This window comes from Excalfactoria chinensis, chromosome 8 (assembly GCF_039878825.1).
Source record: "Excalfactoria chinensis isolate bCotChi1 chromosome 8, bCotChi1.hap2, whole genome shotgun sequence".
In the NCBI taxonomy this organism is placed as follows: domain Eukaryota; kingdom Metazoa; phylum Chordata; class Aves; order Galliformes; family Phasianidae; genus Excalfactoria; species Excalfactoria chinensis.
In genome coordinates this window covers 12,484,367-12,511,524 of record NC_092832.1, presented here as the reverse complement: position 1 = coordinate 12,511,524, position 27,158 = coordinate 12,484,367, and the positions used below count along the sequence as shown (strand labels likewise).

Genomic DNA, 27,158 nt, shown 5'->3' with positions numbered 1-27,158 from the left:
TTCATTTTAGTTTAGGACAAAGAATTTGGAAAAGATTTTACACTAGTTAAAAATCTGATTTTCATTGATTTCAGGACTCAGGTTTTTAAAATCATGCCCCACAACTGCTTTCGGTATATCCTGAAATAATGAGTATGACAATAACAAACCAAACTAAAAAGTGAATTAAAGTCTAAATGGCATTTTAGAATGTGTATATTTTTAATAGATTTTTGATTTATTTTTTTTTAATTTTTTTTCCCCGCCGAAGTAGATGAGAGGCATTAATCAATTTCATACTGATGTATCGAAAGTGCTACTGGTGGAATCGCCTAAATCAGATGTTTTCTCTTTCAAATACTGATGCCTTTCCAAGGAAAATTTTGAAGGCAATTGTAGCTTACAATGTTGCTTTCCTGTGGTAGTCTGCCTGCTTAAATAAAGTGTTTGAGTGCCTCAAGATTAGTTCTGAGTTTTACGTGTAATAAATAAAATAAGAAATTGTCTTTACTAACTTTGTTCATTTACACATCAACAGAACATCTTTTCCATTTTAATGGCTTCTTGATGAGAAAAAGACTTACCTTTCCAACTCTATAATGTAATTTATAAATTATGGGGACTTTCTGGCTCTGCAGCTAGACTGTACATCCTTTAGAAGTGTATGACATTCATCCAACCACCCAGATCAGCTTATTTTTCTCAGGAAGAGTGGAGTGCTTGTTAAGAATTTGCAGACTAGCCTAACATTTAATATATATGGGAAAGAATATGCTGTGAATTATTAGGCTGCTGCTCCAAACTTTGGTGCCCAGAAAGCACTCATTTGATGTTCATATGTATAAAAGCTCAAACACTTTGTGCTTTCCATGTATATAGCATGGAAAATAATGAAGCTCTGTTGGTTGATCCAGACAGGCTGAGTGACTATTTTGCTATTCAGCTGACATTTAGGAGTTTTTCCTGCTACCTCAATCCTACTGTTAGCTTTTGAGAACCATAACTAGTGTACATTGTTGTGTACAGCAAATTGTTCATTGCTGGCAGTAGGGCATGCTGGCTATGGTTTAATGTGCCTAATTCTGTTGAGAATGATGTTTTCAAGTGCATATCCTTCTAAATGACAAGACATAAAAGCAAAAAATTCCCATCAGTTCATGGAGTGAATTATGAATTATCTCTGAGTCAGTTCTCTTGTTTGAGATCAAGTTAATTAAAACATTAAAGCCAAACATACAGTTGATGTATGCAGAGAGGCCTTTCTATGTTTATTGAAACCTCAGAAAGAGGCTTCCTAATTTGACTACAAATGACCTTTGCAGCTAATATTTATAACAGGAAGCAGGAGCACATCAGTTGAAAGATGAACAGGCATTTTTTCTTCTTTTTAAAAATACATCTTCACTTATGCACCTACTAAGTGTTGATAGACCATTATACTAACACATGCAGAATCCATAGGAATGCTGTTAGAAGCATTTAAAGGTAATGAATTGTTACCGTTGAATGTATCTGCTAAAAAAGATCATCATGAGAACATAAATTAAAATAAATAGAACAAAAGGTAGTTTGCCATGAACTGTGAAATGAAAGAAAGGAATTGGTGCAGCAAGATGAGGTGATGTTAATGTTGAGAATGACTTACTAGAATGAAGGGGAATTTAGTCATTATGTAACAGGTATGAGAAGTGCATGGAGAACAGAAAGATGAAGACAGAGCAATGGACTCCAATTTATTTGTAACTATGAAGTTGCACAGTAGTTAATCTGTGAGGCTGGTTATCATTTCGTGATTGTTTACCTTCTCGTAGTCCAGCACATCTGTTTTTCATTGCCATCTTCTGAATCTTATTCTAAATTCTGTTGTCTTTTTATGTGCACTTCTTGTTTGATGCCATCAACTTGAATGTGCTGACAGCCAAGTGCATTGCTGGTACTTCATCTCGCAGAAATTTTTCAGATATTCATGCGTGTAAACTGGCATTAGGCTGCAATTCTTTGTATAATTAAGTGTACAACCTAGTATCCTCAATACTGGTGTGTTAGAGCTATATTACAGACAATGGAGGGGAAAAAAAGAGAAAAGATAGGTATGGACTATACAGTGATGTATAGAAAGATGTGTAAATGTGGAAATAAAGGAAATGAATGCACTCACTTGGTGACAACCAGGGCATGACTACAGGAAATGGTCATGGCTCATAGCCTGCATTTAGGTGGGGGTAAAAGGGCAGATGCTAAATAACTTGTGTGTATACATATGGATAAATGATTCATATTTTACAGGAATTCATAGTCTTTATATATAAAAGGAAACAAAATCATAATGTTTCATCAACCTGAATTCCATTCTGTAGTTTTTGGTTATTGCAGAGGACTTGAGGATGCTTCATTTCTTTTTGTACATCAGCGAGTCACTGAAAATATGAAGTTAATTTTATTTATTTCAAGATGTTTCTCAGAACTATGTTTAACTATTTAAGACTGTTATACCTTCAGTTATTCAAAATGTAAGAATATTTTAAGCCTGTCTCCTCATTAGCTTGTTATTTTAAACTGAAATGTTAGCTTTAATTTTTTATCTTAACGTTACAGAATGCTGGCTTTTCACCAAATAATATTATTGGCTGATTGTTCCAACTTTGAGACACAGCCTAGATCCAGCCTTACTTTCCCCTTTAACTTACTTTCCTCTTTAGGAGCAAATCACAGAAGTAGGCCACATCAGATTGAACTCCTAGTGGTGGTTGGGAGGCAGGGAATGTGTCAGAGTATTTTTGAGGGAAATGCTAGCAGTGCTACCTGTAATGTTGAGTTTATTTCTGGAGATTCAGGGACTGTAGCATGTGACCTGCTTCAAAGTTGTAAACTCACTAGTTTTCAAGAGCAGACAAAGATCTGCATTTGGAAGTGTTTGTCTAATGATTTACTGCTTCACATCTGTATGGGAAATTGGTAATCACAGCCTGAACCTCTGATTAATCAGCTGAGGCAAGTGTCGGGTCAGCTGTGGGAGCACAGGTGAGAGTAATTGAGCTGTGCTCCTGGAAGGGGTAGAGCTTGACTCCAACTTCTCTGGACCTCATTTAAGGGCTGACCACCACTAAGGCTGCATCTCTTGGAGACTGCTCCCTGGTAGAGATTGCCTCAGCATTTCCCAGTGAAGGCATCTGTATTGGTGAGTCTTTCCTTATAAATAACCTTTTGAATATCTGTTGCCATCTTTGTATCATTCCACCTTACAACATCTCTGCAATTGGCTATGCTAAATGACAGATCTCAGAGGAAATAAAACTTCCTGGTGAATTATGTCTGACTTCTACTAAAAAAGACATATCTGAATTGTTCCCAACATGTCTTTTCGGTCTCTTATAAATGGGACTGTGGGAATTGAGGCAATGGTTCCTTTTCCAGCTGAGACACAAAAGTTACCCATGTAGCCCTAAAACTCTGAGTAAGCTCAGATGCCAGTGCTGTGAAGACAAAGAGGTGTTTGTATTGATTTTTTTTTAATTATTTTTTTATTTTATTTATTATTTTTTTTTTGGTAGCATTGAAGTGAGAAGTGGATGTTGCTGAGTGTTTTAGGTTACTGTCATTCAAAGCTGCCACTGTTTCCTGTACGTAGTGTATATACTTGCATAGTAATGTGATTTTTTTTTTTTTCTCTTAATTAACTTGCTCTTGAGGGCTGTTGACCACTGAGCTTTTTCCTGTGTATGTGACTCAAAATTGGTCAATTCAGAGATGATTTTTGTTCTTGTATTTAATTTAATCTAGTGTGCTGAATTGATAGCACGTAAGCCTTTCTTCTTGGCATTCAGGGATGTTTTGGGGAAATACAGGAAGGAAAGGTGAAAACAGGGAGGTATAAATCACTTATTGCTTCTTTTTCCAAGCAGAGGGTTGGAGGCAAGCCAAATAAATGGTTGTCTGTAAATCTAAAATGGTATTTCTAAAAAAATAATTGCATTCAAATTGACTTTCAATAGGGAAGATATTTTTGAATCAATGTGAAGAGTTTGAAAGGAGAAGTGATATTTTCTACTCTGTCCTTATGCCTACATTTTATATGAGCTAGATTAATTCTCAGAAGATGTAAGTACTGTCAATAATGTATTATGAAAATCTACCCTTGAGTTTACAAATTCACATAAGAATGTTGAGGTATCAGTTTAAAAGGATTTAACCCATAATGACAGCTCTGAACAAGTGATTAATAATAACAATAGTATTGAACTGTGTTTGAAGTGGAAATGTATGTCTGTGCTAAAACCCAAAAATATGTGTAAAATGAATAAACATTAAGAATCATGGATTAACACCTATATTGTGAACCTTTCTGTCAGATTCAAGCAAACAAAAATCCAATTACATTTTTGAGAAAATAGTGCTAGAAGAGCTGCCAACATTTTAATTGTTAGATAACTAAACTAATGCAAGTACAAAATCAGTGAGCGTGAATCTGGTATAACAGACATTCTTATTTGTAGGGCTCCACTGACTGCATTAAAGTTATTTCAGATTATGCTGGAATAAATTAATTCTTTATTTGAATGTTAATATCTGACTTGATTCTTAGGAGATCGAGTATTTGATATTGCTTGCAAGATAGAAGACATTTTCTAGGCTTAGACAAAACAGTTATATCTAATGCAGGCATGCAAATGAGGATTTCTAATGTATCTTCACCTGTTCAGACATTCTCTAGTTTATTTTTTGCTTCCTATGAGTGGTGACAACTTTTACTAACAAAAAGCCTCAGTGTTGCCCTGTGATGGCACTACTTGTGCCTAGCCCTAGCTAGGATCACTGTACCTGTGTACCTATTTCATCATGTGTTTAACAAGTCTGTTAGGGTCAACGATTGCTCCTTTGGGCAAATATCTGCACTGAAGCTTATATTTCTGCTTTTTCCAAGATCTCCTAAATGAAAATAATGGGAACCTCTAATCTTTGAATAATAATCCTTATACACAACTATGGAATCAAACTGAGATTGGCTTTTCATTTTTATAGCAGTCGTCATGCTCAGCTTTGTCTCTGTTTGGATACACCCTGTGACAATTGTGTAGGTGCTTTAATGCAAGCCAGTCTTTCAAATGCAGTGTAGTTTGTAATACACTGTGGTAAGTGTTATTTCAGCATGACTAATTTGTAACATGTTCTGATGGGGACTCTCAGACTTCTGTGACTAAGTGACAAGCATAACTTGAGAATTTAAAGCCACTATGAAACCCCTATGGTTTGCAAGATTGAAAATGTAGACACTGAATGACTATACAAAACTAATTTTGATTCCTGGTGTATATATATAACTACAACTACATCGTTACCAGAAATGTTATTGAGCTAACTGGTTCTTGAGTTCATGCAGTTTTACCTAAAATTCCATAAATACCATAAATTCCCAAAATACCATAATTTTTTTTTTTTTCTTTGACTTCAGTGGACCTTGAATCATGCTTTTTTTGCTATTGGTTTATCTACTGATGTTTTTGAAATTCAGTGGTCTTTTTAAAATCTGGAAGACTGTGTTGGAAAGAAATCATTACAATGTTTGATCAATTATTGTACCTTCCTCCAAGCAGCAAGTTTTAAAATTATTATATATTATACAAGGGCAAATGGTTTTAATCTAAAAAAGGAAAGATTTAGATTAGATATTAGGAGGTAATTCTTTATTCAGAGGGTGGTGAAGCCCTGGAACAGATTGCCTGTGAAACTGTGGATGACCTGTGTGTAGTGGTGTTTGAAACCAGGTTGGGTGGAGCCTTGGTCATCCTGACTTGGTGGTTGGCAACCATTTCATGGCAGGGGGTTGGAACTGGATTATCTTTAAGGTCCAACCCAAGTTGTTCTATGATTCTATAATTTCCTCCATCAATCAGATGTATTCTCCTTCACTTTCTGGTATTCCATCACCTTACTTGTGCCTGCTGTCTGTCATTATGTTTCTTCCAGAAGGTGAAGTACAGGCTAGATGTGCTTTGCAGGTTTCCCATGTAGTCAGTGATACTGTCTCCTCTGTTAACTGTCTAGTGTTGTCTTAATAGAAGTCTCCATTTCCCATTTGTAGTCTGTAACCATAAAAATTATTAGAGCAAAATTAGTCTCGACTTCTCTAAAAATTCCTGTATAAATCTCCTGCTGCTGAATTCACAACAGTGAATTTTAAGAATCTAACATCTATTGATAAGTTATGTATTATTTCAGTTCAAACCTATTTCCTCACAAGTATGAGACAGGAACTAGTAAAACATGAATGGAGAAAATCCTGGAACACACATTTATTTTCTTCGCTAAGGTTTGATCTTGCTCCCATTTATTTCAGTGTCTTTGGATCTGGTCCTATTGTTAACTTCTGTTCCATTTAGTTTCCCTGGTAACGTTTTATTTTTAGCTTCATTATTCTTCAAAGATGTGGCATGGAGGGTTCATTTTGAACATGAACAGTTGCAATTTTATTTTAAATGTTTCATTTTATGGGCAAGAAAAGAAAAAAGGAAAAAATAACCCACCTAACTTGTCCCCACAAAATATCTACAAATATCAGACACTTTTTCATGGATTCACTGAAAGATTTTTGGGAGATAGACTATTATGAATTCATGTATTTTTAAATCTCTTAAAAAGTATCGTCTCTTAGCACACTAGAGCTGAGTTCTGATTTTCTTTGGTTCATAGCAGGCTCCGTATTACCAGCAATACAGTGATTTAAAGAATAATTGATCTCAGAGAAAAGGAGAAACATTACCTTATTCACCTTTAATGCTAGTCACCGTTACCACCTGCACATCTTCAGGACAAAAGTAAAGGAGTTGTAGAGATTGGATCTGCTTCCATTTCTATGCTTTACTTAGTGACGTATACTTGTATGACCATCTGAAAGCCTTGCTTAAAAATTTCTTTGGTCTTCATAAGACTTCTTTGTAAGAAAGGAGGCTAGCTCTTAGCTTTTAGACTCCAGAAATCATTAGATAGAGGGATTATTGTAGGATGTTGCAGATTTTTCTTCTCTACTATTGTCTGCTTGTCCATTTGAATTCAACAGTCTCTCTGACTAATGAAAAAGTGTAGAAGTTAATAAGAAATTTTTTCAAATATTTATTTGTGAAATAATCATGAGTCATTTTAACCCTTTCTCTCAACTGCGAGTCTATACTCAATGTCCGCACTCCCTGATAAGAAGTTTTGCTTGTGGGCTTTTATTACTTTTGGAGAGAATGAAAGTAACTCTGCTACATAATAATAAAAGTAAGAAAGAAGTCCTATGTCATTACAAGTTCAGAACAAACACATGATGGACAAAGCAGAAAATATAAATATGCATTTTAAAGCTTTCAGTACATCTCAAGGTAGTTTGGATTTAGAGTGCAATTTGCCCATTAATAGATCAAGGACTTTCTGATTATGTCTTTCACTCAAGCTGCATAGGAAAGATGATCTGTCAGAATTTATCAGCAGATGAGTGATTATTTATCCTCTTATGTAGGCTCCTATTTTTAGTATTTGTTAAGCAAGTTCCCTCATAGGAGAGGATTACCATAAGAGCACTACATGGTGCAATGAAAGCCATAACATACCTCAGGCTTTGTAATTTCCTTTTATCTGAAATAATTGACGTAGTAAGATATAAGGACTAAAAAACTCTTAGAGTTGTGACTGAGAATCTTGTGCTATTCAGACGGTGCCTTGGTTACAGGCAGATACTTCTGTTTTCCTGCAATTCTGAAATCAAGGTTCTTCAATAAGTGGAAAAGAACCTCTGATTTTCCCTGTTTCTAAGGAAATGGTATAATCATTCTTTGAAGAACTGACCAATTCTTGTCGTAACATGTGTCATTCTCAGTATTTCATAGCTCTCTAGCTTCATCTGCCCAAACAATTTCGACTATGAAGTAAGATAGTCTGATCAGATTTAGATACTGTCTTATCCCATAAGATCACATCACTGTCTCTCAAGAGATTAAGTAAAATGATGAGAAACTGGCTAGTTATGGTCATTGGCCGATCCTATCTGCCACATCCAAGAGTAGTGCTAATGGGAGTTAATGTGTTGCTTTCTGCCAGATTTCCTTGTTCTTTTCACATGGACACTTTTTTTTGTTTTCTGTTTTTTATTTTTTTTTCCCCCCTCTCTTATGGTAGGCAGAAATGAAAGGTTTTCTAAAAGAAGGAATTACTGGGTCTTACAGAGAACAAAGACACAGATTTTCTGTCAGTCAGTTGTATCTGATGTGCAGAAAAGACAGACTGATTAAGACAGGGGGTAGCACATCTCCTTCTTTCCAGACAGAACATTTAATTTCAAAGTTTTTAATTTTAGCACTAAGAGGAGAGAAAAAAAAAATGCTACTGCTTGCATATGTTGGTGTGGATTAATTGATCTACTTTCGAGACACTGTCCTTTTTGAAGGCTCTGTGCTGGTGCTGTGCATTATTTGCACTTTATTTTTGTACTTTATTTAACAGGAAAAAAAAAGTAGAAAAAATTGAGTGTTTAAAAAAATAACTACCTAGAAACAGTATAGCTTTCCAGAAGTGTGTCAATCAGCTTTTGTTTCTATAGGCATAGAGACATAAAGCTGTTAGTATTGAATACTGCCAATACAGTGAGTTCTAATGCCATCATGTTGGGATGAGATACAGGATTCTCCCTTGGGTTATGCACTGCTTCTGTGGTGCTGCGACTGACTGCATGAAAATAGGGTAAAATGAAGAAATACAGCCTTTTGTACTGAGGGTTTTTTTTTTTTTGTTTTTGTTTTTGTTTTTTTTTTTTTTTTTTTTGCTTCTGTCTGTGTGAATTACATTCTTAATTAGCACTTTTATCTCTGGTCTATTCAAAGCACACTCTAAGAGTGAAAACAAGCCCAGTCCAAGTGGAGGTTTCTTTTATAAGACTCTTCTCAAGCAGTTACAAGCATTTGAAAGAAGATGTAGATTTAAACTTTGAGTTATTTGGAGGGTTATTGTAATCAGCAGAGATGTGGATAATTTAATTCCATAGGTCAGTAGTGTTGAAACAAAAAAACAAGGTGAGGAATTAACAAAACCCACTGGATTCTTAGAAAAATGTCTAAAAATGTATATTTATTCAATATATGGAAAGCATGTGTCATCTTAAAAAGGAAATTGAAAGTATTATCAACTTGTGTTTGATGTGATAGGTCTGTGATATGTATCTAGAGGTCTCCGTTTGCGTGAATTGTTCTATGGTGTTGGTATCAGAGATGTATAGACATTGAAAATATCAGAACTTATGGATTAGTAAATTCTCAATTCAATTGAATTTCCTATTCTGAAAGGCTGAAAGATCTTTTAATTCATGTGGGAAACAATTATGTAAGATTGATTCATGCTTTTTAATATAAAGCATTACTGTGTAGGCTACTTCCAGTGAATACCCCCATGCAATGAACTACATGTAGGAATGCGTTTATATGAAGCACCTTTTTTTGATCTCACTAAAGGGAGTAAAGCTGAATAATTTTCAATAATTTTATAAATCAGGGTTGTAATCTCTTTAAAACATTCCTACCAAATTAGCTATGAACTGATCTGTCATGTAAAACACTTTCATAGATTTATAAAAACTGAGTTACGTTAGTGTCTTGTGTTACGTGACTTCTCACCTCAGGGACCTCTGAAGTTCTCTTAAAATTTAGCACAAAATAGGTATAAGTTTCAGTTTAATCACTGGTACCTTTGAAAACTTTTCAGCGTAAGTAGATACAGTCAGCAATTTGAGTTGGAGTCAGTTCACTTAGGGGCACTGTTGCTGTAACCAGAATGATCTAAGATAATAAGACTGTTAGTAGAAATAATTTTTCTACTTTTAATCTCTACTTCAAAGGTGCCTTTCACAGAGGAAGTTCATTTTTGGCCTAAATGTAGACATGAAATGTACCTTTTAAAATATTTTGTCTAATTGTCTATACCACTGAAAGGGTCATCCCCAGAGGAGAAATCGTCAGACTTATTGTTCAACTTCAAGCAGTGATATCCTAGAAGGATCTGTTTTTACTCTGCAGGCTACAACATGAGCATATGTGACAGGTTAAGACACGACCATTAATTTTGGGAAGTTAATTGGCTGGATAAATTCCATTCTTGCTGGGTAAAAAAGACCAAAAGCATTTTATGTGAAGTCAACTTCTTGTACAAGGGCAATTTTTTTGTATATGATTACATACAAGTAAAATTGAAAGTCCAGGAAAAAAATCTATATAATACAACAATATACTTTTATTCCTCTGTGCAATCACTGCTGTAAATACAAAATGGGAATAAAACACCTTGGATTTGGAGTGATACGATGGAGACTCATTCTATCCTGGCATAGCTGATATAAGTGTAGTGAAAGGACGAATCTGTCTCATGATGAAAGTGCCCCCTTAGGCTGCAGTGCTTAGCTGAAGAAAGACTTTGGTGTGAACTTTTCAGTAGCCTCTGTCCTGCTGGGTTTCTTTACCACTCTAAGTCAGTAACAACTTGCATAGTGATGTAACGTCTAACATTAGCTGGATTGCAACATGTGTGAAATGGAAACCCTAAGGTGACATTCAGTTCAATTTTGTTGTAATAAAATGAGGTTGAATGTTCTTGATACAAAATTACTATAAAATTGTTGTACCACGACATCACCTAATGCAAGCAAGGTAATGAAATGCCATTGCAAATTGCAGCTACGAAACACCCAGGGGCTCCCTGTTATGCAGTTTGCCAAACTGTATCATCTTTGGATTTTCCTATTCAGTATATACATCAAATTTAACTGTCACTTTTTTTTCTTATTCTGACTCCCATCTATATTTATTTCTTAATGTAGAACACAGAGCATCTTATACATTTATCAACTGCGGCTTATTTTTTCCCTCTTTCTTTCCTCTCTTTCTTTCCTTTCCTACTGCCTCTTTCCAGCATTGCTGTTAGGCCCAGGTCAAAGCATACATAATTTTGCTGCAGGACCTTCAGAGAGGCATTGGTGGCTCAGAAAATGTGCACTTCTGAGGCCTTGCAGCATCCTCATCAGCATCAGGAGGTTACCCAGGCACTTGCACTCTTTCCCAGGGTTTCTCTGGACATGGCTGTCTGTAAATTTCCCAAGGTACATGTGCCTTTACAGGGACATATGTCTGAGACATTGTCCTCTGATCCCAGACCTTAATGCTTTGTACAACCTCATTCAAGGCAGCCTTTTGCATTGCAGGTAACTTGCTGCCCTATGAGAGACTGCTACTGTTGTCTTGTGAATCTGTCTGCTAATATGGTGTGGCCAGAGCTCTCACAAACCCCAACTACAAGCAGAATGCTCTTCCAGTAGCCACAGAAGGAGCAGCCACACATCTGTACATGAACTTCCTTTCCCTACTAAGGGAACAAATGTTCTCCTAATTCTTTTGCCTGAGGGCCTCATGCCTTACATTATCACAAAAGTCTGGGGAGACAGATTGCCAAGTGACCCAGATCTGCCTCACAGCTTGTGATGGTGCTGGTCAAACCCAGAATGCTGTGGCAGGGAATGTGGCATGTGTGTATGCTGTGATATTGTACCCCTCAGCAGCACTTTGCTGCCTTGTTGCCCTGCTGGAAAGGCAAGCAGATACAAAGTTCAGCCTGCATGAAGGCCTGAGCACATATGGGAGAACTTATCAAGGTCAGTTAGTGTATTGCAGAGGCTCTTCTGTTTGGTCCGTACTGTGCTATAGGCAGTGTCTGCTCACATCTCAGTAAGAGTGATAATTTTCATCCCTAGCACTTAAGGGCCCTGCTGGTGCCCCCTTTTGGAGTGTTTGAAAGCAAGCTTGGAGACAATGTTTTCTTTTGCATACCAGGCATGGCTTATAGATCAGTGTTTTTGACAACCAGCTAGTAATGAACAACAATTCTACTTCATCACAGATGAGATAACCGAACATCAATGAAGAGTTTTATCTTTATTTTCATGATGTTAGCACAATAAACACAGTAGCATCGATCTGTACTTATTTAACAAAATACATTTATAGCAATTTACAAATTCTTTTAAATTTTAAAACATTGCATAACATTTTATTAAACACAATACTTTATATAGAGAGTTCTCATTTAAAAACATATTTCTGAGTATTTTGTCTTTTCAGTAAAGCATAGCCTAACAAAGAAATTCGTGCTTGTTAGCAAGTAAGAAAATCAGAACACTAAGAAGATGTCACCTGTAAATTTATTTAATTTTAAATTAAGGTATCAGTGGAATGTAAACAAAGAGTAATTTTACAAAAGGCTCCTTATCAAATATACATGCAGAGGTCTGAGTTCCAATGTATATATTATTACATTTCTGCTCTCTAACGTAATATAATTTGATAAGCCATTATTAAAAACAGTAGCCTTTGGCACTTTGAGTAAAAAAGAATATATCAATATTTATGTAAAGAACACAATTTCAATGATTACACAAGAGCTTTAAAATCTTTTGTTAAGAAATAGGAAACATTAGGAAAAATATCACACTGCACTTGAAATAGTGCAGCAAATTTCAGAATAGTAAAAGCAACACATATGCCAATATATATCTGACTAAAACCAAGGAATAAAGAACAAACACTCCCACCAGGAATCCTGCAGTTTCCAAAACAGCTAAATTGCCAGAGGGAATATTTTCTAATCTTTGCTTTATTGCCATTATTCTCCATTTCAATTTTCCATTATTTTCAGGCTCATCTACTTATGTTCTTTTGCCTCGCGCTCACAAACTAACAAATGATTGCATATTATTTCCCTGCTTTGATAGGCCAACAGTGATTGTGTCTTACCCATTCCTTTAAAGCTAGTTTTACGTGCTTTATCACGTATTCAGACTAAACTAAATCCTTTCCATTGCAATCCAAGTCTTCATAATTCCTAGGAACCTTATACAAAATTTGGTATTAAATAAAGGTCCTTTATTTTAAAAGGAAAAAAAAAAAAAAAAAAAAAAAAGAAAAAGAAACCAACAAAAAACCAATCCTGATTTGTAAGTTCTAGAATCTGAGAACATGTTTCTTAATTAAAAAAAAAAAAAAAAGCCTTTTTTTTTTAATCCCTGGCATCTGTGATTATCTTTCCCAGCTTCTATGCCTTAAAGCACGCCTTCAGCGTACAAATTACCCTGCAACCCATCTGGTTATCCCCTTGCATGTTACCTGCAGAACATTTCCCCCTAGTCATCACATGCATGATGGGATCTGTGTATATTACTAGTAGGAAAATTGTGGTCATTTCCTTAAGGGCCATCATTCTTCACAGCACTGAATGATGGGCAGCTGGGGAAAGCATTGATAGGGCTGGCTGATAGCTAAGCCCAGAGCACCTCTGTAACTGGGAAGGTATGTAAAGTTTTACATCAACTACAAATCCATTCTTCTGTGCAGATTAACAAACATCACCCTCCTACTTACGTAATTAGTCAGGCTTAGAGTCAGATTGGGGATTTTGTTGTGGTTAGGTTTTTTGTTGTTATTTTTTGGTCTGTGTGTGTTGTGCTATTTATCTTCCTGTGATGGAATGATTCTTACTTCTGTTTGGCTGAAGCAGGGTGGGATTTTCTTCAAAGGTCTGTGGGGTATGGTCTGCAGATGCGTTCTGGCTGTCTTATCATGTGTATCTAGCTGTCTGATACCCCAAGTAAGAAGATGACTTAGAAAAAATACGCAAGTCAGAGAACAGACCTGATTTACTACTGCTTATTCGTTAAGGGGACTTCAGATTTATTCACACCCTTCTTGGCAGGGAAGTGGGCACATGTCTGTTATTAGTTCTCCCTCAGAAGAACAAAGAGTTGTACTGGATGAACATTACCCATGGCTTTGTCTATGGTTTGTTTTTTAAGTCAGAGACATTAATGAAGTTTTTCTTATAGTATGCCCAAGATGTGCGATGTGTATTCATTTTGAAGCTCATCAATTTAACAAGTTTTAGCAATAGAGGGTTTTAGCAAGCAAACTTTCCTTTATTATGTCCCAAGTTTAATTTACTAAAGTAATCTGTGTTCTCTCAGGTACAGAGACCCTCCATATTATTAAGTGGCAGTGGTGGGGGAAGAAATAGACTCCTTAAGAAGGTTCTGGAGGGTGTCTCATGGAAAGTGAACAGAAGTGGTGGCACAACGCAACACTCACTCAGTGATTCTGCAATACCAAGGCATTCTATTTTTTTAAAGCAAAGCACTAATTTTCTAAATGGTGACTGGGGTGAAACTTGTGATAGTTCTTGTGGCATGCTAAGCAAGTAAGCTGAATGACTGCTTTTAACTGTGGGCTATGATAGTAATTACTGTCTCCTTTGAAGCTGATCAGGAAACCAGTGGTTTGTTTTTATTTTCTCATGGCTAACCTTTCACATTGCACATTTTGCAGTTGTTGGTGTCACACGTTATAAAGTTAAAAACTAATGGAACAGTGGAAGGGTTGCTTGGAGATTTAAAAATGCAAGATCTGAATTACTTGTAGTACTTTAAAAGACCCCTTAAAAACATAATTTAAAACAGTTCTACAAGTTAGCCCACTAAGAAGCAGCGTCTTCATTAGTAGCACCTGTTCTTAAATAAAAGTTGAGCAGTAGCAGCAAAACTATTCAAAATAGATAGTTATTCCATTCTAATGGAACGTCACCTACACTTTTTTTTTTTTGTTGCAGTAGACATCTTAAAGAACTACACAAAACCTTTGCAATCGTTGAATGTGACAGATCCACTATAACAAAGCTGTAAATATTTCTTATGCTAAATGAATGCAGCCAGCATCATCATAGTATTAGCAATATTATTTTAAAGTAACTGCACATCAATATGTCATGTGTTTGTAGAGTTTACTAAATATGCAAATTTTCAAAACATGTAAAGTTACCAGCACCATCCTGTATTAAAGACGTGGTGCAAATTCTGCAAAGGTGAATATATACCACTGATACAGCATTTGCTATGAAAAATTCAGTTGATTTTGGACACAAATATAAATAAAATAAAAAGTTGGCACATTCAGGAATTAAAGTGTCTGTATTCAAGACTGTTGTTTCAACATTGCCCTCAGATAAACACTTTGAGTCTGAAGAAACAAGTTGTATGAAAATGATTCACATTAGTTAGGTTCTGGTGTTGTGCTTTTCCCCCACTACATCATTTTCGTAGGATCTTGCACTTTGCAGATCAGCAGTGTTCAACAACATTTGGGCTGCTGGTCAGTAATTTGGCACATAAAGGTAAATATCAGCTCTAAACAAAGAGAACAGAACCTCTGTGAAGATTTGTTGCCTTTGTGGTGGTGCAGACCAGCTGATATGTCTCCTCTCATTCCTTGTATGCCCGTGTGGGGGATGTGCCTTTATAGAAGATATTTCTGGTGTTCTCTGGACTGCTGCCTCGTTCAGGGATTAAAATGATGTTACCTTTTCTTCGAAGTGTTGAGTCCCTGCTAGAAGAAATGGACAGGGTCTCTGAGCCAATCTCACTTCCTTCCACTGGTGTGACTCTTATTGTAGTGATGCCATGATGGTGATGCTCGGTGTTATCTATGTTGCTCCTTTTCCTGTCACCTGACCCATAACTGTCTTTTAAGGAGTCACAACTCTCAGAGTCTCTGTTGAGATCATTTAACTCATATGTCTGACGAAGGGTTATTTTTTCGGGTCCTTTCCATTTCCATGACCCACTTCCTTCACCTTCAGATGGCATCTGAATTACAGGTCTGTTATTTTCTGGATGGGCCTCAACTCTGACAATGCTGCTTGGCTCGTGGTCTGTCAAGGTTTTGTATCTGATGGCTCCTGTACAGGTGACTGTGCTACCCTCTGAACTCTTTGGACTGCCCTGAAGCACTCCTTGCTGCTTAGACATGGCTATTACTTGCATGATTCTTGGCTGGCTGTTGCTTCTACATGCAACGCTCTTCTCAGCAGCTTTCAGCCATTTAGCTCTAGCTGAACTACTTTTGGGGGATGTGTTCACATTTTCCTGAGTTTCTTCAGGAATATGTACTAACTGGGAAGAGCCAGGACGTGACTGAATAGAAACCCTTGGCCCACCAGAAAGACCGGAGTTGTTACAACCTGGTACACTGCCAGGTTGAATTTTCAGGTATTGACTACTTGGACCATGATGATCACCATTTACACCCACTCTGGAAGGCTCTGAGCTTGACCTCATTTCAATAGCCCTTGGTGGTGACTGGCCAGATTCAGTCTCTATTACTTGCAATGACAGCTTACGGCTTTCATTCTTATTCTTCCACTGGGAAAGCAGCTGTTTGGAGCGCGCGGAGTCCATTGATGCATGAATTGTTGCATTTCGTCTTGCTGGATCTTCCAAGGATGGTGTGTTGACTCTTGGCAAAGTGTTGCTGAAAGTCACCATGTTTTCCTTTCCCATTGGGCTTCGTGGTGTTATGATCTCTACGTCAGCATTTGCTCTCTTAATGTTAGTCAGAGAACCTGAATCTCTGTGGTTTCTATTCAGGATGCTTTCTGAACGGTGAGAGACAATGCCATCAGTGCTGCTACCGTTTTTACCTGGCAGGATTCTATTGGCATCTTGACTAAGGTCTGTCAAGGACCTTAGAGGTTCCCTGTGAAAATTCGGGTGAAGCACATTCTCCTCACTTGGCAAGAAGTTCCCCACAGCGTACAGGCCCTGACATTTGAAAAGAGTCATCAACAAGTAGTTATGAAAAAGAGAGAGATTTTTAGGTATTTTAATTACATTCTTCTGTCTTAAATATTGAGTGATAGAATTAGACCACTTTAACTGAAAGTTCCTTCTGAGTGTATGCTTATCTTTATATTCTAAATTTTCTATGTATTTTCAATCTGCTGTGTAGGGGTCTTAGTAGGATGACAAGGGAATGTATTTCTTGGCAATAAGCATTTAAGCAAAATATTTATCCTTAAGTGCTCTTCATTTTATAGAACAACAGGTAGTGTTGAAGAAATAATATTTTTTTATGAAAATATAAAAATAAATATTCATAGTCTACAGGGTAATCCATAACAAGATTTAATTCCACAGCATTTTCTTATTCAATAACTTTATTGTAAAATGCTGTCAGTTTAAAAAGATTCCATTGAGAGAATGTTCTGTGAAAGGCTCAAGTGACTGACCCAATCATTTAGGTTACTTGATCTTTTTGCGCTTTTTAAAGTTATTTGTAGTTTCACAATATTTCACCTATCTTTTCTCTTATTGGTGTTTAGTTTTAAGTGCAGATTTACTGACCACTTAGTTTCCAAGACAATGTGCCTTTCAGATGTGTGTTGTCTTCCCTATGTAGTATTGCATGACCTAACAAAGACGATACTTATTTGTAGATTTCAAACATGGGAACAACAGCTGCATTTATGAGGGTCTGCAACAGCTTAATAATTTGAAATCATATACTCAACAGAGTGCCTTTCTGCTAACAGCATAATTGTATGATCTGGCTTAGTAGCTTGCACAGTTCTTATTATCTTCTCAGGTTGCTGTCACTGTTGCCTCTGTGAAAGCCTTTTATTTATTTATTTTATTTTATTTATTTTTTTGTTATTGTGGTGGTTTTTTTTTTCACCTTTGTAGACCACCTACGCATGTCTTAGATTATTACAACACAGAAAAAAAGGGAACAGGTTATGAACTTATTACTATACAAAAATTTGTTGTTGATTTCCTTTGGGATCAAAAGCTGTACCACTGGTTAAATACCCTTCTATTTGCTATTGCATTGTCAGCAGAAGTTCCTTATTTCTCACAGGAACCTGAATTGACACAATTATGTTGGAGGTGTATTGCGAGCAGCAAGCAGAAGCATCCAAACTTTGCTTTTGATACTTGCAGTCAGATACAAACAGGTCTATCCTGTGTACACCCTTACAGCACCCTTCTGAAGTGCTCTGTTTCAGTACAGTATACATGAAGAGATTAGGAGTAACCTGGCTGAAATATCCTATTTCCCTTGAAAAACTTCCCCAAAAGCTCTAAAGAACCACAAGGGGTTAATATTGTCTTTGATTTCCTGCTGGTTTAGCAGTTTACTCTGTGGAGTTGCTGTAAAATAATTAAACTATTTTTTTAGGAACTGTGAGATCACGCTGGCAACAAATACTGGTTAATCCAGTATTTTCCATGTACTATGCTTTGAACTGGGGAGTGGAAAATATGAGCATCTTAAATAAAGTGCATCATGTTAGAGCTGTTTCTGCATATAGTACTAGACTATTATATACTGCCTTGTGCATTCTCATGGCACTTTGAATTGAAATACATATTTGCTTTTCCCTGTCTCTTCTTGGAAGTGATTACCCCCAACACCATAATCTTCAGCTCATTTGGCTTATATTCTTAACTGTGCTACGTTAATGAAAATATTTTGTCATAGTAAAAATACCAATACTCTTAATGTAGACATATGATTTATTTTCTAAAACATAAGACATCTATGCTATATTTACCAAATAGAGAGCAATTCCTCCTCCTATGAGAAAGCCACAGTAAACATCAACTGGATGATTCTTATACTGAGTGATTCGAGTCAGACCACATATAATTCCACAGATGATAAAAGCAAAGACCAAAAGTGGCTTCAGAAGTTTTGAGGAGTCTGTTAATGTAGAATTGAAGTACATCTTTAAAAAGAAAGAGATGAAGAAGCAGTTACAGAAACTGGAATTTACCTCAGTATATATAAGAATTTTTCACATTAAATGTTTCTTAGACACTTAAATCACTGTTACACTAATGCTGAAGATAATCTGTTTAATTTTGTTTAGCAGCCTTGTTAAAATCTACTCAATTACTGTAGGAAGATCTGAAATCACAAGAAATAGATTTCTGATAGCAGAGGAAATGTTGCATATTGATGTCAATTAGGATAAAGATTTTATGCCTAAATAATGTTCACACAGAACCTAAATGTTCTGTAAATGTGACTAAGCAGTTACTGTGTCAGAAATACAGAATCCAGATGAAAGCAATAATGTATCACCAGATACATTAGAAAGCCATTTCTGTACTGGGGGTGATGTCAGGGAGGTAAAAAAAAAAAAGTAAATAAAAAAAAATTACTTCAAATTTTACTCTTTCCTGGTCTGAAAAAATACTGTCAAGTTCCCAGTACATGTGAAATTCCGTTACTTAGTCTGATTAATGGGTTGCTGTTGTTTTTCACACCCCTCTTTGGTTTTATAACATGAATGATGAAAAATTCTTTTGAAATTTCAAATAAATGATCACCCATACAAATATGGGCCCCTGTATTGAAGAAACGTCTATGGTTAGATGTGGGAATTCAGCTATAATCACTGAAGCTTGCCCTAATATTTCCTGCTAATTACTAGTTTTTATTCTCTTGCTTTGCAGTAGCATCTTTGAGGCCTCAGAGAATGGTTGTGTCAGTTCATCAATGATGCAATTCTGTGGAGGTCAAATGAAACCAGAGCACATAAAATGTTTGTGCCTTAATGCCTGTAGTTTAAAAACAATGAGTCAAGTAAAGAGAGCAGCAAAGGGAAGACAAAACATATGAAGGCTGTTTTGAATGATAAGTTAAAGCCATCACCTTATAAGATGGATAAGCATTGCATTTTATACGTGAATAACATGAGGCATTAAATACATACTTTAATATTACAATGGATAATGTTGCTTCTTAACAAAGAGTGTGAAACAGCTGCATCTTTTCTGTATTCTTTATAGCTGCTGATAATTTCATTTTGCTTTCAAATTGATAGGATAAAACTCATATCTGTTCGGAATGTCCAGGCAATACATCACTGTAAAATGTGCAACAAATTACATTCTGACTTCCGTCTTATTTAAATGAAAATGAATAGAATTGATTACTCACCGAAATGTACACTGCTGCAAAGGCTGCCAGGGTGGCATGTTGAGATGGGAATGACTTTCTGCCAAGGAAGGACACTCAAATTATGCTTCTAAGTTCAAATGTACTGTGCTAGTGTTCACTTGAAAAAATACACTGGATGTTACAGTCATTTTCAGCTGATACTTGCTAAGCAATATATGATCAGTCATTAACATTTACTTTCAAAATTTCTATAATCCGAAGGAAGAACTAATATTAATATTTAGCTTGGAAATATTTTTGGTTGCTAAGCGTAGTGGGTATACTATGTGTGTGAATGAGCTCTAGATTGGATGCTTGATTTTTAAGAGAGACGTCTCTCTAAATTTGTTTCTATAAATAAATTTCCATAGTAACTCTTATGCATGTATCTAATTACACAACATATTTAATGAGTGAACCTGGTTCTTACCATTACTCCTACCGGATTCACTTGGACCCTTTGATGTAAGAACTTGTGAGCTATCTGCGCAACTTGGATAGTCAGTCCCTACCTTCATCTTTATTTGTTATGTTTTCAGTGGTTTTTGGTTTTTGTTCTGTTTTAATTTCAACATTTTATACCATAGTAGCAGTTAAAGGTATGCAAAAACATGGAATTAGATGTTAACAGGTCCCTTCCTGAAGCACAGAACAGGGGTGTAAATGAAAATTTGTCCGAACTATGTGAGACAACAGGCAAAATCTTATTTTTCTTATCTTATTCTCCTTTTAAACCCATTTCACTCTTCTAGAAGTGACAAAACCACCCAACCAAACAAAAAGATGAGAATGTAAAGAAGAGATTTTACATAGGAGAGGCAAAAAATTTGGCTGCGTGTGGATTCAGTAGCACCTCCTCTATGAAAGACGTCTAGTCCATGGCTTGTCAAAGCTCTAAAAAAATTCTGAACTTCACGAGTACTTCAGATGTATATCAGTTTACAGCTATACATTTTTCTCCTTAAATGATATGGATGTGTAACATGGTGGCTATTTTGGTGAAGGAGAGTATGTTTATCCTGCAGTCACAGCAGTCACTTCGACCTGAGGGAGGCTGAAAGTTCAGCTTGGGATAAATGCTTGAACAATCATTCAGGGTGGGTTTTGAAAACCTTGCTGGGCTCCACGTTTCTACATCAGCTTTTTTTCTAGCAGCACCTCAGCTAAGTTAAAATAGCAGAGACAGAAATATGGTCCTTTGCCCTTAGATGTTTTTCTGCAAGGGAGCAGATTCTTCTTACTAAATTTATTTCCTATGCATTCTGCAGTCTGTTCTAAATAATTCATTGGTAATGAAATGTGTGAATGTAGGTCAGTGTGAATGCCACACTGCTGACCTGAATTTGAGCTCATGGCTCCAGCAGCTCCTTGACTCTGGTGAGGATAAAATCATAGTGATTCCTTTTTTCACTTACAAAGACAGACCTATTTTTTTTCCTTCTCCTGAGCAAGCCTTTCTCAGTATCCCTGGTTCAGGGGGGGGCAAGAAAGTGAATATATGGAAAAACTATAGGTGCTTATAATGTCTATCGACTCCTTTACTCTGTGCAGGTTTTAGTAAAAGCATAAATTTACTTACAGTCTCTGTAGAGTTACTCTGTAGGTTTGATTCAATGAAGTTTAATACCACTCTGAACTTAACCTAGATTTGATGGCATTTTGTTGATATACAAGATACATCACTATGCTTCACTCAGTTTTCTGTTTCTTCTCTTTTCTATTTGTATGCTTTCAGAGGTAGCACAATATGTGCACTCTATGTACTTTCTAATGGTGATGCTGCTTTTGCTCTTCTCTATTTGCTATCTGTTCATCTAAAATGAAAATAATGCAAGCTAAAAGTATGTGGCCTTTTTGCATGGCTTTTTATTGAAAAGGTGAACAAAGGTCTCAAAGAAAACATGCCCTGGGCTCATAAGACAGTACATGGAGGGGGAGATAATGATTAGAGCGTCATACTGAGTCAGAACATCAGAAACAACAGAGGATACAGAAATCACTGGAGAGCTCAGTAGAAATGACTGAAAGGATTCTTTGAAGATAAACAGAGGATGAAAGAAAAAAGATATTCAGAAAATTAATTCATAGGGGAGTCTAGGGAAAAAATTTCTAGAGCCAAAGTTTCTAGAACATACAAATTTAAAAATCAGGGCTATTATAAATGTCATGAGAACAAGTCCCTTAAAAACTGAAATTGCTGAGGTCAAATTAATCTCCTGAGCTAGAGAAGTTCTATTGTAACTCCCATACTAGGTGACTGAAGGAAGTATTAAACCAGTAGCAACTGCTGTTCACATTGCTAAAGGTGGCACAGTTATATGAAAACAAGTAATAAAAGAAAATGACAAGAAAATTGTAATAAAGAGAAATCAGATATATTATTATAGTTAATCAAATATGTCCTCTATGATAGGAGTAAATCTGACTTTTTAGTATATGTTTGTCTTCCTAAGAAATAATAGCACAAAAACTCGCTGCGTAATCTTAACTGTTATCAGTTAAAACTGTTTCACTGGTTTTGTTGTTTGTTTGTTTGTTTTTCTTCTTGAATGTGGTGATATTTAAACTTAAATATGATCAGAGTTTTTGGAATGGCTACAGACAGTCATTTCAGGGCATGCTATTGGAGATTATAACAAAATGAATGAAAGCTATTGTGAAAATTTTCCTTCCTATTCAACCTGTAAGGCTGCACCAATTTCACTGGGAAACTGTGTTGCTGAAAAAAGTTGCTTGCAAACATCAGGATTCAGTGGCAGAATCACAGTAGGAGTAGATGGTTACAAGAAAGGAGACAGTGAGGTGAAGGCCAAACTATTTAAGCCAAAAGAAGATACTGTCATGCCCAGATATAAATAACAAAGATGGCAAATGAATCAGTGTATGAGCCTCAGCCAACTAAAAATATTTAAGATCAAATAAATAATTGAGGATTTTAAACATTAGTGAAATTGGTTTGTTCTGGTGAATAGAGACAGATTAGGAAATTTACTGTAAGGTACTAAACAGAGTGAATGATTTCATGATTCTCAAGTATGTCAACCACTCATATGAATGTACATAGGTTGCTCTGAAAGTAATGCCTCCTATTTATTTCCATGGAAACCACAACAGATAGGAAGAACTCAAAAAATGTATTTGATAGAACAATTTCTCAGCTAAAAAATGCTTTTTTTTTTTTTTTTTTTCTTTTTTTTTTTCCCCCTACACAGTCACTGCCATTAGCAATGTGTTTTTGTCAGCAATGAACAAGAGCCTGCAAGCTGCGCTTGTAAAAATCTGTACCAGTGGAGGTGACCCACTGTCACCACTTCTGAAATGCACCATCCACCATGCACCGTGCTCACATCCACTCTTATTTATATAAGAGTCTCCATAAATGTTCAGCATGCATCAGTGAGTGTTAGTAGGTGCTTTTTTTTTTTTTTTTTTTTTTTTTTTCTTCTGCATAGAGGAATTTAGTGACATACCTTTGCTTCATATACACTTCCATGTCAGACATCACTTTGTTAGACTGTCCCTCTGCTGTCATCTGTCAGACAGCAACAAAATATAATGGAATATTGCTGAGAAAGTTCAACCTCTGATAACTGGTGCCTCTAATGTCTTGGGCCAACATAATAAAATAGGAGGCATTACTTTCAGAACAACCCTTGTAAAAGCAAATAAACTAGGGAAGATATGCCTTGGTGATACAGACAAAACATTTTAATAATATTCAAGTGACAAAAATGCAATGCTATAAGGCATAAAGTTAAAACAGAAGCTAACATCTTGACCTGAAATGTCTGCAAAGCTTTAGTGAGGTGGGTAGGACAGAAGAAAAGAGTACTGCTTTCATTCCTGCTAATCTGGTATACAAGAAAAATATGCAGCTCTGTCAGTAGCAGAAATCATCATTTCAAACCTTCTATGATTTTGCTGTGATGTTATTAGAAAGCAGGGAATTTTTAAAAAGTACTATATAGAAAAATTTTGAAGGACTGTAAAAAATGTGGAGAAATGTGATAGAAGTGATTAACAAAACAGCTTAAACTGATGTGGAAAAGGCGAGGAAGACTGCTATTGTATTCAGTGAAGAGCTTCATGAATTCTCAGTAGTGTAGTGCATATATTTAGGATATAAATGGAAAATAAATAAACTAACAAATGTCAAAACCAGACCTCACCAACTAAGATCAGAATGCCAACACTGTAGTTTATAATATACAGAAGACACAGATAGTGTAGTTGGGTGACTTCTCCATCCTGATGATGTTGGGAATTTACTCACATTCCACTGGGAAAAGCAGCAGAAGTTACATGAGTTAATAATTGTATAGGGAACTGTCTCCTTTGAAGGAAAGAAAATAATTAGCTACTTCCAACATGCTTCTGAACCTGACAAAGATTTCCAAAGCCCACAGTTGGCCTAATGTCTTCATTAAGAAAATTAAACATCACTAAAAAATGCTAATGTTCTTGGCTTTATTACTGAGAGGAAGAAGGAGAAAAAAAAAAAAAAAAAAAAAAAAAAAAAGGCAAAACTAATCCAGACTTCATATAGAAAAAGTGAAAGAACTGACCTTCCAGCATTGATAATATTAGCATCAGCTCCTGAGCAAATGTCTTCCACGACATATGAATTCTCTGAGCAGGATACATTTAAGGATGTATAGTTAGGTTTGCAGACAGTCAGGAAATATGGTGCTTGATATCCTGTTGATAGCTGTATAATATCAGTAACAAGAGCAGTAGAACAAAGTCCAAACACATGAACACCTAGGAAATAAAGAAATAAAGCTTGTTAAGTTTATTGTATTTATAACTTAAATGAACTCACTGTGTAAAATGTACTCAACAGGGATCTGTGGCTTCTGTCATTGGGCTTGTGACAGTTTAATTGTAGTATAGGATTTTTTTTTCCTTTATGGAATCTTATTGCAGATAAATCATATAATATAAAAATTAAGATCATTTATGCTTATTTTCTCCTTATTGATACTTAATATTTAGTTTTTATGACCTGATGTCCTCCAATATTGTTTTCACAAAACTATATTGTTTTGTGTTGAGGAATATGGTTTAGCTGGGAAGTATTGGTAATGGTTGGACTAGATGATCTTCTAGGTCTTTTCCAACCTGAAAAATTCTGTGATTCTGTAAACTTCATTGGAGCTTCTTCTATTTAGAAAACAAACTTTAGCAGCCTGAAGTTCAACCATCTATTTAAGCAGAGCATATGTACTCATTCCGTCCTTGGATTTACCTACTGAAACACATTTGAATAACACATCACTGCTCTGATGACTTTATTATCAGGGACTCAGCTGTCAATAACTTTGGCATATCTGTACACATCTTACATTTCTTGAGTACCACGTCCTTGCTACAATTACAATTCTTTTTTTGTCAGTGATTTATGTTCCTGTCTAATTAATAATATCAAATTCACAAGACAGTTTTTTTTTTTGTTTTTTTTTTTTTTACTGAGCATTTTCTAATTGTCATTTCCCTAAGGATCTCTAATTCTCTACTTGTATTTATATCAAAATTTCATCTCAAACCTGAAAGAATGCTGAAGTAATTGTTCTACCATAAACAAACTGCAATCTCAGGGTATGAATCAAAGATTTAATTAATGCATCCTTGAGCTTTCTTTAGTGATGGAACAAGATGCCATAATGGAGAAGTGTATAGCATGGGATATTATTAGTTTTTCTTACTGCTGCAACCTACAACCACCTCTGCTCACCTTTTCACTGCTGCTCTTAGCAGAATATGCTTTATTGGTCATATACATATGACCAATATATATATTGTCATATATATATGCACCCTCTCCTGGCATTGTCTTCCTGCTTGCCAGCCTATAGACAGCTAATGTGTAGTCTACCTACAAAGTTTTTAGTCTGCTGTCCTGTAACTGCCCTCACTGATGAAAACTTTCTGGAACTGAAAAAACCTTTCCTTTAGCAATTCATTGGCAGAGGGACTTAACTGTGAGAGTGGAGCAAAGATCAGCCAGCCTTTTAATCTCAGCTATATTGAACACCAAAATAATACAATTCATTGCATCTCCCTCTATCGTTGTGTTGCCAGATTCTAGCCCTTTTTCAAGAGGTAGGTAAAAGTAACAGAAAAGAATGTAAGATGTACGGACAGTTTGTAACAGGTTGTTGCTGTCATGCTGAATGCTGTATCATCTGGGTTGAATCCTTTTGATACACTGAAGACAGGCAGGGGGAAACTGTATGCTGAAACCATTAAAAGGAAGGCAGCACAAAGTGAGCAGAGAAGGAAAAACAAATGATTATTTTAGGAAGGCTGACAGCGGACTAGAAGAGGAAAGAGAAAATGGAGAGCGTAGGTACTGCTTTACTGAATATGGGGCTGCTTTCTTGCTCCACTTGACAATTTCTTCTCACATTTTTTGGCATAAAAAAAAAAAATAAAAATCTATGCCAGTGACAGCCCTGCAACTGTTCTGAAAGGCTGTTTCAGAAAAGGAAATCTGCATAGTGGAAACTGAATGTACACAGAAGGCTCTTCTTTGTGAGTGACTTTTGAAACCCACCAACAAATCTGACAGCTCTTCTAAGAAATGAATTGAAGTTACATCCTCCTGCATTAATATTGGCCTCTGTTCCAATCCCGTTTCTTCTTTTGGACAGGCAACAGTAGAGAATTCCTTCTCCTACCATTATCTGCAATGATAAAGAAGCTGTTAATTTAAATGTAGCAATTACTCATAGGACAGCAATAGAATTTAAAGGGCTCATATTATTTTGACATGACTGATGTTTTTCACTGACACATACATTCCTTGAAAAGATGTGTATCAATATGTAAACATTCAGTAATGCAATTTAGCCTGTGTGAGGGCAACAAGGAAGTACCACTGACATTTAATCCAAGCACCATAAAGTTTTCAAAGGAGACCTTTTCTTTTTTTAATATGTTTGTATAAAATTCTCAGTGGAATGGGAGCCTTGATCCAAAAACTGGATTCTTCTACAGTAAAAACATAATAATCAGCAATTCTTGCTTTTTCATGTGATCCAGAACCACAGCAGTATCTTAACTGCTCTTAAGGTGGTTTTAGCCATCAGTCTTGGCCTCATGCCTAGCATTTGCTAGCGGCTTCTAATTACATGGCAGCCTACTTGTCCATAATTATTTAATTTGGCTTGGATTTTAACCAGATTCACAGCAGTAGAAAAAGTTCTGTCCTTATTGTGCTCTGAAAAGAGATTGTGCCTTAAGGCACAGGTAATTGTTTAGAACAGAAATAAGAAGAATAGAAATGAAAGCAAAGCGTTATTTGCTGGAAAATGCAGATCTATTGATATTTTTGCAGCCTCA

At 36.0% G+C, this 27,158-nt stretch overlaps 1 protein-coding gene across 1 annotated transcript in view; it reads right to left on the bottom strand.

Moving 5' to 3' along the window:
- Positions 1–11,907: 11,907 nt before the first annotated feature.
- The window catches only part of PLPPR4 (phospholipid phosphatase related 4), a 30,415-nt gene continuing 15,164 nt past the window's right edge, over positions 11,908–27,158 (bottom strand). Inside the window, exons 3-7 of the mRNA XM_072343826.1 lie at positions 26,371–26,500; positions 24,380–24,575; positions 19,815–19,872; positions 18,421–18,594; positions 11,908–16,627 (exon numbers count right to left, since the gene is read on the bottom strand). Coding sequence (XP_072199927.1) covers positions 15,290–16,627; positions 18,421–18,594; positions 19,815–19,872; positions 24,380–24,575; positions 26,371–26,500 — 1,896 coding nt within the window. The 3' untranslated portion in view covers positions 11,908–15,289. The remainder of the gene's footprint in view (positions 16,628–18,420; positions 18,595–19,814; positions 19,873–24,379; positions 24,576–26,370; positions 26,501–27,158) is intronic.